We start from the raw sequence: 20,047 nt of genomic DNA, 5'->3' as shown, positions 1-20,047 counted from the left end.
CATTTCAAATGTGTTGGAATTAGAAATATACCAAAGGGAAAATGGTTTTGTCCTGACTGTAGGAAACTACCAGAATACAGGAGGAAGAAAAGATTGTGCGATGCAGCCATATTGACATTATGAAACAGTACATCTCTCAATGTTATGTAGTCAATATTTATTTGCATTTTTTCGCCCAGTATCATTCTTTTATATATCCAATATTTATTTACATTTCATTACAAAATATGATGCAGTCAATATTTATTTGCATTTTTTCACCCAGTATCATTCTTTTATATATCCAATATTTATTTACATTTCATTACTAAATATGATGCAGTCAATATTTATTTACATTTTAGTGAGTGTGCCTCCAATGTAAGGCAATATTTTATTTACATTTTTATTATTTTCAGTACAAGGCAGCCAATGTTTATTTTTTATCCATTTTTTTATTGTGTACAGTAGTTTAAATTATGGCATTCAGAAAAGAAATTAGGACACTGATAATGCTACATGAAATCAAGACAAAATATTTTATTTCATATTTACAAAAGCATGCTATTAAGTGGGTGTACATAAAAAGTGTAAGCACCTGTGAAATATGCATTAATATTGTTCAATTAAAATCTACAACAGACTCAGAGAGCTTTGCTAATGAACAACATACGTGTGCTATTTTTGTCTACCATTGTTGTACCCTGGTCATCTTTAGAAATAAATAAATTGATTGGAAGAGTACTACCCAGTATTGTATATTTCTGTCGCACCATTCCAATGACCCTTTCCACATAAATTCTTACATTAGCTATTTTTCTGGTTGTTTCAACATCGACTGCAGACAATTGGCTTTTTCCCCGGGTAAATGCAGGAATCTTGAGTTCTGCACAAACAGAACCGACACTCTCCTGGATATTAAAACCACGATCAGCCAGCCGATCTCCTGGTAATAAATTGTCAAGAATGCCACTATTTTCTGTAATGTGTTTGTCACTCACTCTACCACCCCAAGCTCTAGACAAAAAGGACACAGTACCCTGTGGTGTAATGCCCAGCAAAAATTTGGCTGTATTGTGGTGTTTATAGGAAGACCATGTTTCAGCACGTGCTTTCAGATTTGATGGTCTTTCTATAAACACCTCAAAACAGTCAATAATTACTGCACATCTAGAACCACAATGTTGTTTAAACTGCATTGGCATTGTCATCTTTAAAGTCTCCCTATCTGGCCAAAAAACGAATGGTTTTGTGCGAATGTACATAACATTAATAACAGAAGTTATAATTCTTGGTACTGAAGCAGGTGAAATGGAAAACTCATAGGCTAAAAATTGTACTGACAAATTCAATCGAAGTCTCGTTAATGTTAACATAAACATTCTAAATTTGTCTAAAGACGTACGAGGAGGTAAGTGTTGTTCTATGAAATTGTACAATGAAATTAAAATGGCAAATGAAGAGATGTCAGTAAAAAACTTTACTTTTTCATTGTCTCCCTCTATGTCTACCTGTGACATTTTATTTGTATATTTAGAAAGTTGTTCTTTCAATGATTGGTTTTCTGTTCTTAGAGCTTGGAGTTCATTCTCCATTGATTTTAACATAGAGGTAGTTAGGTCTGTTTGAGTGCCAAACTCTGTTGTACTTGTAGCGTTTTCCTTGTTTTCCAACGCCAACCCCTCTTCCACAATGACGATCTTTTCCTCTGATTTTCTTTTCTGTCTATTGTGGAGCCTATTGTACCTGTTTACTGCCATTGTTTGCTTCAGAACATTCTCCTCGTGTCCGACATTGACTGTTGGCACCCAGTTTGGGTTACCTTTGTCATAGAGCCAGGCCTTTTCACCTGCGGGAGACACAATAAAATACACTTGGTTATCATATTATCGATTTTCTCTACCACCAATTCCACTGGGTTTTATCAAATTTCAATGCCTGGTGGTAAATAAAATTGAAATTGTAAACAGCGAGAAACCTACCACCAATAAAATGTGCCGAGCATATGTTATCCATGTTTCGGTTTTCAAATTTCTGTCCGAGGCTAGCCAGCCATTCTCGTCGCCTTTCGCTACTCAGATTTTCGCAATCTTCGCCTTGATTTACCACTACTGCTGGTAATCGATAAAATTGCAAATGTTTGTCCCGATCTTTTCGATTTGTACATCCAAAAACTACACATTTCAAAACCATTTTTGCGAAGACGATCGACCTTGTGTTACGCAATAACAACAATACGAATGAAGGCCTCCAAGATGGCGGCGCGTCTCATTGTCAAGGGGACAATGACGTCAGTGAAAGACCTCTATAGTGCTTCTGCAACAGGCAGCCTTCAATGTTGTGGTCAATTACCTCACGACGCACCGACATTTTCCTGTAGTTGTTACATCTGAAAACGTACTACAAAAAGTGGGAAAAAACGTATGTGACATTTGAACTATTGATTAATGTCAGACTTCAGGAAAAACGTAAATACGAACTATTTTATCGCGGACTATGTTTTGCAAGGTAATGTTATTGTACAATCTTCTTCCTAGAGGCCTTTGCGCTTTACGCAATAGTGCCTCTGCCACAGGCAGCTATGGCGGGCCATTAGTGCAATAAATAGCATGCGTCGATATCGACTAAGCGATGGCAATAACGACGAAAATATAAGACGATATCGACTAAAATTACCCAGTCAGAATGACCAAATGTCGTTATCGATGTGTATTTGTCGTTATCGTTGTCCTAACATCGTTATTGATATTTATGCGCCGTTAGTGCAAAAATAACGCAGCGTTATTGAGAAGCGTTTGGCGATAACGCTGTTAATTAGGCGATAACGACATCACCGTGTCGTTATTGACATGGTGGGGTAACAAGTGTTTAGACTGAAAGTCGATATCGACATGAAGTTGTTACTAAATGGCGATATCGACGTTAACAATTAAACAGTGTTTAGCTGGGAAGCGATAACGATTGCACAAGTGTTTAGCAAGAAGCGTTATCAATGGATCATATTTGGTTTAAGGCGATATCGATATAAACGTGTTATAAGTGTTTAACCATGAAGAAATAACTAACTGAGAGGTAGTCAATGGTGTTTAGAATTAAATCAAATCATCGAGGCTTTATCAATGGTGATTTGTCGATAACAAAGTGTTTTGGATGATATGTTCAATGTAATTTTTACGTTTTATATCAAACGAAAATGTCAGTAACGTCACGCATGTAAAGGATTTTGGCATAAATAGTGCGGCAAACATTAAATTCGCGATCCACATAGGCAATTAGCATAAGTTATTGTCTTAACTATCTAAAGATGTCAATAACGCCATTCATTTAGGCGATAACGCTGTAGCTTATACCGTTATCGATGCAAAATTGTCAATAACGCCATTCATTTAGGCGATAACGCCGTAGCCTGTGGCGTTATCGATGTAAAAGTCTCAATAACGCCATTCATATAGGCGATATCGCTGTAGCGTATGGCGTTATCGATGTAAAGATGTCAATAACGCCATTTATTTAGGCGATAACGCTGTAGCTTATGCCGTTATCAATGCAAAATTGTCAATAACGCCATTCATTTAGGCGATAACGCCGTAGCGTGTGGCGTTATCGATGTAAAAGTCTCAATAACGCCATTCATTTAAGCGATATCACCATAGCTTATGGCGTTATCAATGTAAAGGTGTCAATAACGCCATTCATTTAGGCGATAACGCTGTAGCGTATGGCGTTATCGATGTAAAAGTGTCAATAACGGCATTCATTTAAGCGATATCGCCGTAGCTTACGGCGTTATCAATGTAAAGGTGTCAATAACGCCATTCATTTAGGCGATAACGCTGTAGCGTATGGCGTTATCAATGTAAAGGTGTCAATAACGCCATTCATTTAGGCGATAACGCTGTAGCGTATGGCGTTATCGATGTAAAGGTGTCAATAACGCCATTCATTTAGGCGATATCGCTGTGGCGTATGGCGTTATCGATGTAAAAGTATCAAAAACGCCATTCATTTAGGCGATATCGCTGTAGCGTATGGCGTTATCGATGTAAAAGTGTCAATAACGGCATTCATTTAAGCGATATCGCCGTAGCTTATTGCGTTATCGATGTAAAGATGCCAATAACGCCATTCATTTAAGTGATATCGCCGTAGCTTATGGCGTTATCGATGTAAAGATGTCATTAACACCATTCATTTAGGCGATATCGCTGTAGCGTATGGCGTTATCGATGTAAAAGTGTCGATACCGGCATTCATTTAAGCGATATCGCCGTAGCTTATGGCGTTATCGATGTAAAGATGTCAATAACGCCATTCATTTAGGCGATATCGCCGTAGCTTATGGCGTTATCGATGTAAAGATGCAAATAACGCCATTCATTTAAGCGATATCGCCGTAGCTTATGGCGTTATCGATGTAAAGATGTCATTAACACCATTCATTTAGGCGATATCGCTGTAGCGTATGGCGTTATCGATGTAAAAGTGTCGATACCGGCATTCATTTAAGCGATATCGCCGTAGCTTATGGCGTTATCGATGTAAATATGTCAATAATGCCATTCATTTAGGCGATATCGCCGTAGCTTATGGCGTTATCGATGTAAAGATGCCAATAACGCCATTCATTAAAGCGATATCGCTGTAGCGTATGGCGTTATCGATGTAAAGATGTCAATAACGCCATTAATTTAGGCGATATCGCCGTAGCTTATGGCGTTATCGATGTAAAGATGCCAATAACGCCATTCATTTAAGCGATATCGCCATAGCTTATGGCGTTATCGATGTAAAGATGTCATTAACACCATTCATTTAAGCGATATCGCCGTAGCTTATGGCGTTATCGATGTAAAGATGTCAATAACGCCATTCATTTAGACGATATCACCGTAGCTTATGGCGTTATTGATGTAAAGATGCCAATAACGCCATTCATTTAGGCGATATCGCCATAGCTTATGGCGTTATCGATGTAAAGATGCCAATAACGCCATTCATTAAAGCGATATCGCTGTAGCGTATGGCGTTATCGATGTAAAGATGTCAATAACGCCATTCATTTAAGCGATATCGCCGTAGCTTATGGCGTTATCGATGTAAAGATGTCATTAACACCATTCATTTAAGCGATATCGCCGTAGCTTATGGCGTTATCGATGTAAAGATGTCAATAACGCCATTCATTTAGGCGATATCGTCGTAGCTTATGGCGTTATTGATGTAAAGATGCCAATAACGCCATTCATTTAAACGATATCGCCGTAGCTTATGGCGTTATCGATGTAAAGATGTCAATAACGCCATTCATTTAAGCGATATCGCCGTAGCTTATGGCGTTATCGATGTAAAGATGCCAATAACGCCATTCATTTAGGCGATATCGCTGTAGCTTATTGCGTTATCGATGTAAAGATGCCAATAACGCCATAAATTTAGGCGATATCGCTGTAGCGTATGACGTTATCGATGTAAAGATGTCAATAACGCCATTCATTTAGGCGATATCGCTGTAGCTTATTGCGTTATCGATGTAAAGATGCTAATAACGCCATTTGTTTAGGCGATATCGCTGTAGCGTATGACGTTATCGATGTAAAGATGCCAATAACGCCATTCATTTAGGCGATATCGCTGTAGCGTATGACGTTATCGATGTAAAGATGCCAATAACGCCATTCATTTAGGCGATATCGCTGTAGCTTATTGCGTTATCGATGTAAAGATGTCAAAAACGCCATTTGTTTAGGCGATATCGCTGTAGCTTATGGCGTTATCGATGTAAAAGTGTCAATAACGCCATTCATTTAGGCGAGATCGCTGTAGCGTATGACGTTATCGATGTAAAGATGCCAATAACGCCATTCATTTAGGCGATGTCGCTGTAGCATATTGCGTTATCGATGTAAAGATGTCAATAACGCCATTTGTGTAGGCGATATGGCTGTAGCTTATGGCGTTATCGATGTAAAAGTGTTAATAACGCCATTCATTTAGGCGATATCGCTGTAGCGTATGACGTTATCGATGTAAAGATGTCAATAACGCCATTCATTTAGGCGATATCGCTGTAGCTTATTGCGTTATCGATGTAAAGATGCCAATAACGCCATAAATTTAGGCGATATCGCTGTAGCGTATGACGTTATCGATGTAAAGATGTCAATAACGCCATTCATTTAGGCGATATCGCTGTAGCTTATTGCGTTATCGATGTAAAGATGCCAATAACGCCATTTGTTTAGGCGATATCGCTGTAGCGTATGACGTTATCGATGTAAATATGCCAATAACGCCATTCATTTAGGCGATATCGCTGTAGCGTATGACGTTATCGATGTAAAGATGCCAATAACGCCATTCATTTAGGCGATATCGCTGTAGCTTATTGCGTTATCGATGTAAAGATGTCAAAAACGCCATTTGTTTAGGCGATATCGCTGTAGCTTATGGCGTTATCGATGTAAAAGTGTCAATAACGCCATTCATTTAGGCGAGATCGCTGTAGCGTATGACGTTATCGTTGTAAAGATGCCAATAACGCCATTCATTTAGGCGATATCGCTGTAGCATATTGCGTTATCGATGTAAAGATGTCAATAACGCCATTTGTGTAGGCGATATGGCTGTAGCTTATGGCGTTATCGATGTAAAAGTGTTAATAACGCCATTCATTTAGGCGATATCGCTGTAGCGTATGACGTTATCGATGTAAAGATGTCAATAACGCCATTTCTTTAGGCGATATCGCTGTAGCTTGAGGCGTTATCTATGTAAAAGTGTCAATAACGCCATTCATTTAGGCGATATCGCTGTAGCTTATGGCGTTATCGATGTAAAGATGTCAATAACGCCATTCATTTAGGCGATATCGCTGTAGCGTATGGCGTTATCGATGTAAATATGTCAATAACGCCATTTGTTTAGGCGATATTGCCGTAGCTTATGGCGTTATCGATGTAAAAGTGTCAATAACGCCATTCATTTAGGCGATATCGCTGTAGCTTATGGCGTTATCGATGTAAAGATGTCAATAACGCCATTCATTTAGGCGATATCGCTGTAGCGTATGGCGTTGTCGATGTAAAGGTGTCAATAACGCCATTCATTTAGGCGATATCGCTGTAGCGTATGACGTTATCGATGTAAAGATGTCAATAACGCCATTCATTTAGGCGATATCGCTGTAGCTTATGGCGTTATCGATGTAAAGATGCCAATAACGCCATTCATTTAAGCGATATCGCCGTAGCTTATGGAGTTATCGATGTAAAGACGCCAATAACGCCATTCATTTAGGCGATATCGCTGTAGCGCATGACGTTATCGATGTAAAGATGTCAATAACGCCATTTGTTTAGGTGATATCGCTGTAGCGTATGGCGTTATCGATGTAAAAATGTCAATAACGCCATTCATTTAGGCGATAACGCCGTAGCGTGTGGTGTTATCGATGTAAAGATGTCAATAACGCCATTCATTTAGGCGATAACGCCGTAGCGTGTGGCGTTATCGATGTAAAAGTGTCAATAACGCCATTCATTTAGGCGATATCGCTGTAGCGTATGACGTTATGGATGTAAAGATGTCAATAACGCCATTCATTTAGGCGATATCGCTATAGCGTATGACGTTATCGATGTAAAAGTGTCAATAACGCCATTCATTTAGGCGATATCGCTGTAGCGTAGGGCGTTATCGATGTAAAAGTGTCAATAACGCCATTCATTTAGGCGATATCGCTGTAGCGTATGACGTTATCGATGTAAAGATGTCAATAACGCCATTTATTTAAGCGATATCGACATAGCTTATGGCGTTATTGGTGTAAAGATGCCATTAACGCCATTCGTAAGGCGTTATCCATTTTAAAGTTGTTAGTACGGCGTTGGCAGTACACTGTATCTCACTAATGAGTCACGTGCTTGCGCCATATTGTAAACTGGCAATATAGGTGTTGGGGTTAAATTCGCGTCTTGGTTTTATAGTTTTTGTACACTGTTTATTTTGTTGATTTACGTGTGCAACATTCAAGTGCGAGCACCTCTACCGAACAGGGCAGAAAGAGTTCATAATGACAGAGTTCCAGATTTTCTCGAAAGATCAGTCCGGCTGACTTTGGATATTCAAAGAAGGTACGAAGTATTCTAACGTGCTCGCTTGTTCAATGTTGTATTGTTGTTATTTCTAGTTACCATTTACATTTTCAGTACAATTTTAAAATAATGTTATTGTTTTGCTTCATGCTTTGTCCGTTTTGCTTGATTGCGTTTATGAGGCCACATTTGTTGTTATTATATGTACAGTACGTAATCTGGTATATGTAAATCAGTTCATTTTGCACTACGGTTTTTTATGACTATGATTTTTTGAGTTCATATTTGATACTTAGAGACAGTGTATAAACCTGATTATATTTTAGCTGAAATCCATCTATATTACCTTTATGCTTTGCATTATAATTACCAAATGTTGTGCTGTTCTACTGGTATTTCTAGAACTCTTCAACACATTCCAACAAAGCTTAGCATTTATCCACATAAAGTTTGTGTTTGTGTTGACATCTTTGCATATAATTATTAAATCAGATAGTTAGCAGAGATCTCACAAGTACTTAACATATTTCAACGAAACATAGAATAATCTACTTATAATTATTTCGGGTTGATATTCCTGCATATTAATGCATAATTTGCATAAATTATTCAATTCACATCACACCACTTCACTGATATTTCAAAATCAGCAAGTTGACTTAAACTTGGCGAACAATGTTCTCGACTAATCCACAGACATACCAAACAACATTGAAACTATGTCTACAAACTATGTTTACTATATAAACAGATAAATGTTGGTGATATCTTATTATATTTTTTTATATATATATTTTTTTAATTGTTAATTCTATTTCATGCCTTCGATTCCTGCAGCTTAGCCGATATCGACGCATGCTATTTATTGCACTAATGGCCCGCCATAGGCAGCCTTCAATTTTTTGGTTAATCACCTCACTACGCACGGCCATTTTTCCGCGGTTGTTTCATTTGAAACCGAACTACAAAAAGTGGGAAAAAACGTATGTGACATCCGAACTATTTATTAATGTCAGACTTCAGTAAAAACGTGGATACGAACCATTTTATAGCGGATTATGTTTTGCATGGTAATGTTACTGCAGTGAAATGGCGCACGTGATACACTAAAACTGGGAAGAAAAAACGTTTTGTTAACGTATATAGTTGGGAAAGAAACATTAAGGACTAATTTCACTGAAAGGAGTTTCCTAACATTTCCGTTCATCTTGTATTCTGGTGAATATTTCAATACTATTTCTGGCTTGAACGGGTTCGATTTTGTGCGTCTAACAGCCATAGAACACACAGGTTCTAGTAAGTTTATAAAGTTAGTCATTTACTGTAGAAACTAATGCTTTGGCATTTTCTAACGCAAGTCATGTATATTTTAATCTTATTAACTGAACATTTCATTCGAAATCGGGGCGTGAAACGTCCCATTAATGTGATTAAAGTAACGGAGTGACTTACGCATAACTTTGTTAACCGACAGGGTCTTGTAGTTCGAACATATTCGATTATGCAAATGAGTCCTATGCAAAGCTGATTTGTGCAGTGATGATAAGTAACGCGCATCGAACTGCGCGGGGTTCGGTTATTGTAGTGAAACGGCGCACGTGATACACTAAAACGTTCTGTTAAAGCGTGGCGGTCGTCGCCCAGCGCGTGTTTGAATTTCATGTAAATAAATAATGTATTTTACACGCGTTGTATAGGGGGGGGGGGAAGGGTTATTTTCGTTCAACGTAATTGCAATATTTTTTTGTTCGTACAACGTAAATTGAAAAAATAAATTCCGCAATTATGTAACCACAGGCTAGACGTACAACGCAATCAATCAAATATTTTGTTCGTACACTGTAAACATGTGTCATTTTTCTCGATACGTACAAGCATTTTCAAGGTTTTCTTTCTTAATTTTCCGTAAAATGTAAAATAACTTTTTTTTCCTCTTTAAACATTCTATTTTCACTGTAAACTGTAAAAACGTCTTTTTTTCTTGTAAATTGTAAAAAGCCCTTTTTATTTCCTGTAACCCCCGCAACCCCCCTTGCCCCCTTCTGTATACCTCGCTATGAGTCCCATATCGAACAGGACGCGGCACGGCGACTGCCACCCTTTAACGTTTATAGTTGAGAAAGAAACACTAAACACAAATTTCACTGGAAGGGGTTTCCTAACGTTTCCGTTCATCTTGTATTCTGGTGAACATTTCATTTCTGGCTTGAACGGGTTCGATTTTCCGTCGGTGTCTAACAGCAATAGAACACACAGGTTTTAGTGAGTTTATAAAGTTAGTCATTTATTGTACAACCTAATGTTTTGGCATCTAGTGAAATATTGCCCTTTTCTAACGCAAGTCATTTATATTTTAATTTAATTAACTGCACATTTTATTTGGAGTCAGGGTGTGAAACGTCTTATTAAAGTGATTAAATTAACGAAGTGACTCTTGCATAACTTTGTTAACCGCCTAGGTTGTTAATTTAAGGCGCATCGAGCTGTGCGGAGTTCGGCGTTACTTATCATCACTGCAGAAAGCAGCTTTGCATAGAACTCATTTGCATATTCGAATATGTTCGAACTACAAGACCCTGTCGGTTAACAACGTTATGCGTAAGTCCATTGGTTACTTTAATCACTTTAATAAGACGTTTCACGTCCGACTCCGAATAAAATGTTCAGTTAATTAGATTAAAATTGACATGACTTGCGTTAGAAAAGTACAATCCTTTCCTAAATGCCAAAGCATTAGTTTCTACTATAAATGACTAACTTTATAAACTTACTAGAACCTATGTGTTCTATGGCTGTTAGACGCGCAAAATCGAACCTGTTCAAGCCAGAAATAATATTGAAATATTCGTCAGAATACAAGATGAACGGAAATGTTAGGAAACTCCTTTCAGTTAAAATAGTCTGTTTCTTTCCCAACTATATACGTTAACAGAACGTTTCCCCCACCCACTTTTAGTGTATCACGTGCGCTATTTCACTACAGTAACATTACCTTGCAAAACATAGTCCGCGATAAAATGATTCGTATTTACGTTTTTACTGAAGTCTGACATTAATAAATAGTTCGGATGTCACATACGTTTTTTCCCACTTTTTGTAGTTCGGTTTCAAATGAAACAACCGCTGAAAAATGGCCGTGCGTAGTGAGGTGATTGACCACAAAATTGAAGGCTGCATGTGGCAGAGGCACAATTGCGTAAAGCGCAAAGGCCTCTGGGAAGAAGATTGAGACGGGTATGACAAGACTCAAGCTGACCAATAGGTGTTCGCCATATAGAACACGTGACTGCATTTTTTTCATCCAATGCTCGTACCATTGCTTACGAGTACCATGGTCTTATTTGCATTATTATGCATGTATGCCTTATATAAAACAAGGTACACACCAAGCATGTTCAATCATTAAAAAAACACAATTCACTAATCTGAGCTCAATATCAAATGTTCGCTCTCACGAGATGTGTAGCTGCCGTTCTGTGCATATTTAAAATTAGTTCGATTACGGGCGAAATAATCTTACCGGCAATAAAACAACCATATACCTTCGCAATACTGCATCTACTGATGCGTTGTTAACAACCAACTTCCCGGGAGACTGATTTTGAACAATATTTGTACAGCCAGCGTCAGGATGTAATAACTAAAAAAATAGGCTCGATCAAACAACAATTTTCAGTATGTTCATGACAAATTTGGTTAATTTCTGTATTCATAAAAAATGTCAAAACCATCACATAAAATTCCGTACTATTTTACGTTAAAATAATGATGATGTGGTTATTTAGGACTCGACCGAAACTACGAACACCATAAATAATGTCTGGTACGCGGTGTCTGAAAATGAAACACACTAAATATTTTATGGCCGAAACCAAGGGGAGAAATGTGCACGATAGCGTGAAGCCAAAAACGAAATCGTTCCTTTTGGATATTTGCCCAAAATGAAAAAAAATGACCGGTGGCGGCGCTGTTCAATACTTTTTATGCCGCTAATTCATAACTTACGAAGGATACAATGCGTTTTATATCGAATGTAGAATTAAATAACATGAGCGAATGGTACAGCCAGAACTGTGTACATATATAAGGTACATTTATTGTCATTATTTAAATAAATCGTCAACATTTAAAAATGTTCATCAATCCTGGCTTATCTTACACTTTTTCCTACCGCCCTTGGTAGAACATTCTGTCGCTGCTTCTTACCGTCTTTACGCAGTTCCTGGTTAGGAAACGCTCCGAGTTCTATTGTCACAATGCGTGTTTCGCGTTCGTAAGATTAACTTGCCGGTAATACCCAGAATACCATTCATTTCTGCGCAGTCGTACACAACTTTATTTTCCTGTTTCACTGCTGTCAATTTTAAACTTTCTGACCTCCGGGTATTTTATTTTAACGAAATGCAGGGAAAACACAAAGATTTCGTCGATTTCAGCGACAGTGATATTGATTGGGATGTTATAATGGAAGAAGGACCTCAGTATTTAGATGCTGGATATATGCACGAAAAGGATGTGAACAAAACACAGACTACATCGTCACCACCACCGTCGTCGTGTATGGCGTCAAGTTACCACAAACTGAATTTGTAACTGGAAACAAACTAATGAAAAAATAAGAAAACAGCATTGGAAATAATATTTGTAATTTGTTGGGATGTCTAACGCCCCAAATAGTACTAACTATATGATAGTTTAAGCCGAAATGAATGTGCATATACAATGGTCGATAAAATCGGATACTTTCAGCATAACGGCGACAATGTTGGGTGTCGCCATCTTGAAAATAAAAAAAATTCTGCCGAGCACATGTACAGTGACATACTGTTATTTAATATGATTAGAATGGGTCATACGACAACATAAAATCAGTTTGGTTATCTAAAAGCTACAATTATTACATCTTTTAAGTTTTAGTTGTTCCTATTTCTCACGGAATAACATTTATGTTAGTGACACCAAACAACCATCTTGTTTCATACACAACGGTAAAATACGGCAAAATCAAATGCAAAATGAACGACTGAAATGAACACCTTCCCGGCACTTTTGTACAAAGTACAAACTATTGCCCAACAATTGAAGTATCAAATCACAAATTGATAACGACTGTGATTGTTTTGGGAGTGGTAACGCGATTTACCAGGGTTGAAACGTTCGTGGTATTATTGCCATAACGCATACTGGTAATGAATGAACATGGCAGCTACTGTAACAGTTTGAAGTGTTTTTTTTGTTAATATGGATCTTTAACTACACGTGCCCTTTCATGAAACAGAGACTTGTAACTTTAAATAAAATTTACCAACTTTACTTAAAAACATGCAATATTTGTAGACGCAACACGGAACAGAACGAGCTCCGTCGCAGAAAGTGCCATGACGTCACCGCTGTCTCCCCACGAGAGCAAGACGCACTGTACTCGGGACATCTTAGAACAATAGCGTTTCCTAACCGGGTGTTGATGGACTGGGACGTTAAATAACCTGATTTTTTACTAGTATTTGTTTTCACGTAGGAGAAAGGCCCGGTAGCGCGATTTAATGTTCGTGCATAGATTTCAAGCTGTTTCGCATTGTGGGCGAAACTAACAAATGTTTCCACGCATTTCAACACTGAAGTAAACATTTTTCGTTTCGCTGTAACGATCATCGTGCTGATAGCATTGCTGTTGCTCCCATCGATAACTATTTTTTTAGTGTCAAAATATGTAAATGTAAAATGCCCAGTTAATATAAAATAAAAAAAATACCCTGGAAATTACAGAAAAATTGGCAACGAGATGCTTTTTTTTTAAACACCCCGGAAAAATCAAGTACTCTGTGATGCTATCTTGGTATATTTTGAAATTGTCTTTTGAGTATGTTCGGCTATTAAAAATGCTGCAAAATTTTAAGTCTATAATAGCCAAAGATATTTTGATGATAAAATGTGCCAACGAACCTGCATCTATACCTTAAATTACACTATATATACTCGTTCATACGTAATTTATTTGCTCACATGCCTTGACAATAAACATGATTCTCGTATGTTTGCGCCGTTTTTTATTTGTTCATTGCAGATCGGTGGATCAAAAATATACATTACGAAGCAATGTTTTACAACACTGTTGTTTAGTACATTAATGTTAGATTTACTGTTTATAGAAATGAAAAGTAGTGTGGTCGTCGCGCAGCGTGTGCTCGAATTTCATGTAAACGAACAATGTACTTTACACGCGTTGTATGCGTCGCTATGCGTACCATATCGAACAGTAAGCAGTGCGACGACCACCGTCCTTTAATTAGACATATTAATCTGAGATGTATTCATGCTGTACCGAGTTGAACCATGTAGCACCAATGTATAAGGCAATAAGTCCCGCGATAAAGATTTGTTCTCAAGTAAGAGAACACAATGCCTGTATTATATTCACAGTAGGTGGTCGTTTTGACCGACTATCGGCTCTCTCCTTCATCAATGGGTCTGAAGACGTTATCCTGTATTTGGCCTTTTACGTTGCCGGGAGGGCGATATTCACAAGCAAAATGCGTATTGCCATTAATGCCTACGGCAAAGTTACATCCGAGGCTTGTGCTTGAATTCCATACCACTTGAGTAAAGTGTCCTGTAAAACAAATGGATTATTATGCATATACGTCATATGGATCACATAAGTTACATGTGATAAAGGCATCATCACGTGACGTGTTTTGATATTATCATTCCGTGTGATCCACCCAGTAATATGATTGGTCCGTGCAAGTCAGGTTGAACGTATAGACATCGTTTGATAACCATTAAACATTATGATGCGTCCGCGAAACAACACAAATTAAATTAGAGACTCTTGTCTCGTTGTTTTGATGAGTAGATTTATGGCTACAGGCGACTTACAAAAGAACAAATGTTTACAAAGCGACTAGTTTCCAAAGCACTGTGCGAATTGTAAAATGAAACTAGTAAATTGAAAAAGTAGAAAAAATATATGCCAAGCTTGGTCTTAGTAGTTCAAGGTTTTTTTTTTTTCTGACGATAACGTACTAGTCATGACTATGTGCCAGCTTTACAGCTATATAATAGCTCTATAACAGTGGGGACGCACACAATAAAAAAAGGCAATTCTGTGTGCACATGACATGGAACATTCTTCGAAGTTTCGACATTTTAATTGGGCATATTGAAGCTTGATGGGGGAGAGGGGGAAAAGGACGAGGGAATTCTTACGTCCACTTACCTACAGTACCGGTACTTTTAGATGGGTCATCATAATTATAGTCCTTCACCTCATCGTACCACAACTTGGTGATACCGAATCCTTCAAATAATGATGAAAAAGTATCAAGTCTAGTGATGACGTGTATGAGTGAATCCAAGTCGTAAGTAAGTGAATCCAACAATGTAAGTCGTTTGTCATTTCTCAAAAAATAATTTTCATTTATGGTGGACTACGGCCTTTGAGTCACACATCACGTCATAGAAGCGTGTTGTCAAAAGAGAGCGTGATTTATAGTAAGGGTGTATTGTTTCTTAGTATAAACTCATATGGTGTAAACAAAACATCTTTTCAGTGGGTTTTAACATTTATTGTGTGGATATTGAAGTGTGCATATAGGTGCGAAGGCGACTGTGACGTTACAATAAAAGCACGAAGAATCTCTGTATGTAACCGTGTATAATGTTTTTAAAAATATATATATATACCCGTAGTCTTCGAGGCACTAATTTGCACAAGCGCCAAATTCTCGCCGCTGTGGGTGTGTGTCGGTGTGCCTGCAGCGGCGCTATTGTCAGCAGCATCTTTGGCATCGCCTTCTTGCAGCAACACGTCGTACGTCATATTCTGGGCGCCATGGAGACATCGAAAATAGTTGTGAGCCTCGTTAAACTGTGGCCCAAGAACAGCCATACCACCAGCACCCGACGCGTTTTGATTTGGAGCCGGGCACTTGCCACCTGCAGTGCCGTACCATTTACTGTAATCTATTATTAAACGAATGGGAAATATGGAAGAAATGAATGTGATAAAAATACTAATTACACTAAATAATTGACCACAAACCGGCGTCAAGTCGCTGTATTAGAATTTCCATTTAGGCTGAGGTTCCTATATCACGTGTGTAAAATTATGTTTGAATTATGTTAGAGGGCGCCATTGATAATCTTAAGTGATTCGACGATGAATAATTAACCTTACATTATATTCGGTATCACATAAGTGTTGGATACACCATGGGACAGAGCCGGGGCGTGTTGAGAACGTGGCCCCAAACCAGTCGCCGATATCCTGTGGTGTTAGGTACTTATACACTCTGGTTGCTTTAATGTTAATATTCACCATATGTTTACACTGATCACTCAGAAGCTAGAACCGCGCCTGCTTGACAACTTCACTGAATAAACTAATTCCACCTTCTCAATAACAGACCTTCTCCCCTTACACTCATCCACGGCGTGGTCGTGGTTATGTTGGAAACTACTACAGTTGGCGTAAACTTTTCTGTCAATCTGTACTTACCACAATCTTGTTCGTCTGACCCGTCACCACAGTCGGTCAGGCCATCACATATCTGGTCTTTACTAATACACATGGCAAGACCCGCAGTGTCGGATATACATCCATACGGTTTAGATGGATATTTATCTTCACATAATGGACGCTGTAAACAATCATAGGGGATACGCGAATGTTTACATAGCTGGAAGGCGGGAGTATTACTTAGTAGAAATTGTACATTATGTATGCATCCATATCATGGCGACTACATTGAAAGATAATTTCATGAGAGGAATAGATTGCTAAGTCAGATATTTATTTCAGATCTGTCATGATGGTTTAATTGTCAACAATCTCAGGTGTTGGTTTACATTGTGGTTTCACTTGTAATCCCGGAGAAAGAATTCGTTTGCGTGCGTGTGTTTGAATGCATCTTTCCTATAAATCGCGCTCTCTAGTGACAAAAGGCTTACGTGAATACGTAAGGCAGCCAGCAATAGTACACGTCGTGACATTTTTATCTAATAAAGTTCAATCTATACTGAGGGCCATTCTCTCAGTGCATACTCAGAGACTAATGTATGTTGGTGTGTACTGTGGGCAATACCAATAAGTACCAGTTTATTTGAGTCTGTATTGAGTTCAATTCTTAAAAGTAAGTACCAGTGTGTCTACGGCTATACTGTGTTAAATGTAGCTTCCCATGAATGTCTTTATTTAAACGCCCCCGTGACATGTGTATTTATCGGTATGATATATTTAGTACATGCATATGTACATTATGTTGTCAGTCTATATCTGGATTTTGGTTGTAGTGCCGGTAGTGTATAATTACGTTAGATAACATATCCCCGCTGAAACGTGTAACAATCGATTTTTTTATTGTTCAAAGCATGAATTGCGAAGACAGAAACAAATAAAATGTATAATTGATTATAATGATAATTGATTGAACTTCGCTGTTTTCTGTATATTTTTTCTTTTATGTCATCAACATAGCACATTTTTCTATTCTTAGTACAATGTTATAATCATTTTGACTGTAAATGTTACTTTTTAAATTGTAAGAAACATAAACAACTATTTATAAACTATAAATTCGAATTGACATCACGTCAGTCAAGTTAAACATACTTTGGAACGTTTTGATATCTGTGCAACATCGCTGACGTTGTCAACGTCCCATGCTAGACGACGAAGTTGAAAAGTGTGACATCAGACCGCGGTCGAGATATTATATGTTCCGCTCCCGTGAATAATTGCACGACTAAACGGTCACATTTAAATCAGACATACCGTAGAGTATTGCATCTGTATTGCAGGCAACATTTTGTTCGAAATCGTTGGCGGAATCAAGTAATATGTGTACTGAAGTGTACGGAATATAGAGTTGTTTTCCGTATAGCCAATCTTATCGAATTTTTTGGACGGCTATTTTACTCGTGTACTGTGTACTGTGTCTGAGCTAACTTCGAACACCAAACATACGTTATACCTAGCTATGTTATGCTTAGCGCGCACCTACAGAAGAATTCAAACAGCAATGACTAACGCAATTTATTGTAGTGAAGACGATCATACATAAACTGCTCAATACGCCGTATAACTTTCTGATTGGATTTTTGGTTAAACTGAAAGCGCTTTCAACCGTGTTTCCGGAAATTCAATAAAAGGAACATGCCAATAAGATTTAATTTCTTCAGCTTTGCTGCAAGCGACATTTATGTATAAAATATTGATCTTGCAAATTTGATAATGGACGCTAATATATTGCAAAAAGCGTGAACAGATCAGAAATGTAGAATATATTAATCGTTTCGAAATTAGTTTAAGTTTTTTTTTTAAATGTGACAACACACTTTACAAATGTAACTTACAAGTGTATACATACCTTTTCAATTGCTGCAGTAACCAATGTTAGAGCAAGTACAAGAGAAAAAATCGCACCTTGTGAAAACATTGTTGAAATCTTTCTCGCTGTCACAAAGAATGAAATTATCAACGCGGTGCTAGCTCATGTATTGTGCTTAGGTTATTCCATTCGCTAAAAAGCAAAAACGGAAGGGGTGATGGATGTGTTCATTCATTTACATAATAGCAGCACTCATTATATATCCTTTAGGGGTAAATGGATCTGAACTTTTTGTCATCAATTTTCTTCCTTGATTGGTTAGTTTTCTCATTAATAATCACATTACATAATTAGTCACATTATCTATCCAATTTTTTGATTGTGTTACCATGAACATGTAACTCCACGTGACCGATCAATATTTGTTGCTTTTTTTCACAATTTTAGTATATATCTGTGTTAATATATTATACATCGAAGCTAGACTATACTGTTATTCGAAATAATACAAGGAGTGTCATTTTCTGTTTGAAAATCGGTTGAGGATGCGCCGATGTTTCGCTTGTCTATTAATGCAAAATAACATTGAAAATTGAACAAATTTTAATAATTACATGATTATTATAATGTGTTTATGTAATGTAGACTTAGTGTAAAAATCAGCTAAACTATAACATTTACATCGCAAATTCATTTTTTACCTGTAATACTATTATGAAAACAATATAATGTTATAAATAATAATATTACTTTAATGGAGTCTTCGATATATATATATATATTTCATTTGTGTATTTAATTTAGGATACACGTTTCAAATAAATACTCCGATAGAATTATAATTAAATCATATTCAAAACTTTGAAACAAGGCAAAATATGAGATTTAATTAACGTTAGTTAGTTTGTGATTTCCTGTTTTATTCGTCCTTGGTGAAAGGTCGCTATTACGCGATGTCAGTGTTGTCGTACGAGTTCGGGCATTCTAACCCATGATTTGTGATTAAAACATAAGAACTGTCCTTGCACTGGTCATACGTTTGCACGCGTTATAAACATAATGCGGGACCCACCTCAAACACTATGCGGTGTGGTGATTATGACGCATTAAACAATACAATACAATTGTAATGTAATTCTGGATTTACCCATCAATGTGACTTAGTAATTTAAAGCGGGAGGGTCGTCACCTGCGCATGCGTCAGATGGCCATAGTGTGTCATTGTTCACAAACAAGCGTCTACCCATGAGCGTTTGAGTTTTTAGCGTGTGTTTTTATCATCGCTTGAGACTCAATTTCCACGCGCACGCAGGTGACGACCCTCTCGCTCTATAGTAACTCCTTTCTTAATATACCTTATTCATGAAGGACGCTGGTGAACATTTCTTTCCACATATACTGATTATTTGACCTCAAGAATTAATGTGGCAAGCGAAAATCGGTCCTCGTATTGTGAGACTACTTCCTGATAATTGTAATTTTGGTTTGTAGAGGGAGTCTGAAGCATAAATGATCTTATTTAAAAAAAACAAAAAAAAAAACATACTATATTCAGATGTTTTCCGATGAATTATTAGCTGACAATGAGACTGTTTTCATATGCCCAACTCTTTGTACAAATTATGTTTATGATTCTTATCAGGG

The 20,047-nt window shown here is 37.5% G+C and overlaps 2 protein-coding genes across 2 annotated transcripts; both read right to left on the bottom strand.

Annotated features, from left to right (window-relative positions):
• Positions 1-623: 623 nt before the first annotated feature.
• LOC100375462 (uncharacterized) lies at positions 624-2,172 on the bottom strand. The gene is made up of 2 exons (XM_085497340.1): positions 1,962-2,172; positions 624-1,828 (listed from the first exon to the last, which is right to left on the bottom strand). Exons 1-2 carry the CDS (start codon positions 2,170-2,172, stop codon positions 624-626), a joined length of 1,416 nt encoding a protein of 471 aa, XP_085353466.1.
• Positions 2,173-14,102: 11,930 nt separating this feature from the next.
• On the bottom strand, positions 14,103-18,555 carry LOC100377380 (Golgi-associated plant pathogenesis-related protein 1-like). The gene is made up of 5 exons (XM_002736893.3): positions 18,443-18,555; positions 16,573-16,714; positions 15,759-16,037; positions 15,292-15,372; positions 14,103-14,682 (listed from the first exon to the last, which is right to left on the bottom strand). The coding sequence occupies exons 1-5, from the start codon at positions 18,509-18,511 to the stop codon at positions 14,513-14,515; spliced, it is 741 nt and encodes a 246-aa protein (XP_002736939.2). The 5' UTR covers positions 18,512-18,555; the 3' UTR covers positions 14,103-14,512.
• Positions 18,556-20,047: the final 1,492 nt, after the last annotated feature.

The sequence above is a fragment of the Saccoglossus kowalevskii genome, chromosome 3, assembly GCF_978046115.1.
Source record: "Saccoglossus kowalevskii chromosome 3, keSacKowa6.1, whole genome shotgun sequence".
NCBI classification, from domain to species: domain Eukaryota; kingdom Metazoa; phylum Hemichordata; class Enteropneusta; family Harrimaniidae; genus Saccoglossus; species Saccoglossus kowalevskii.
The sequence above is the reverse complement of the archived record's forward strand: the minus strand, read 5'-3'. Positions and strand labels throughout refer to the sequence as shown.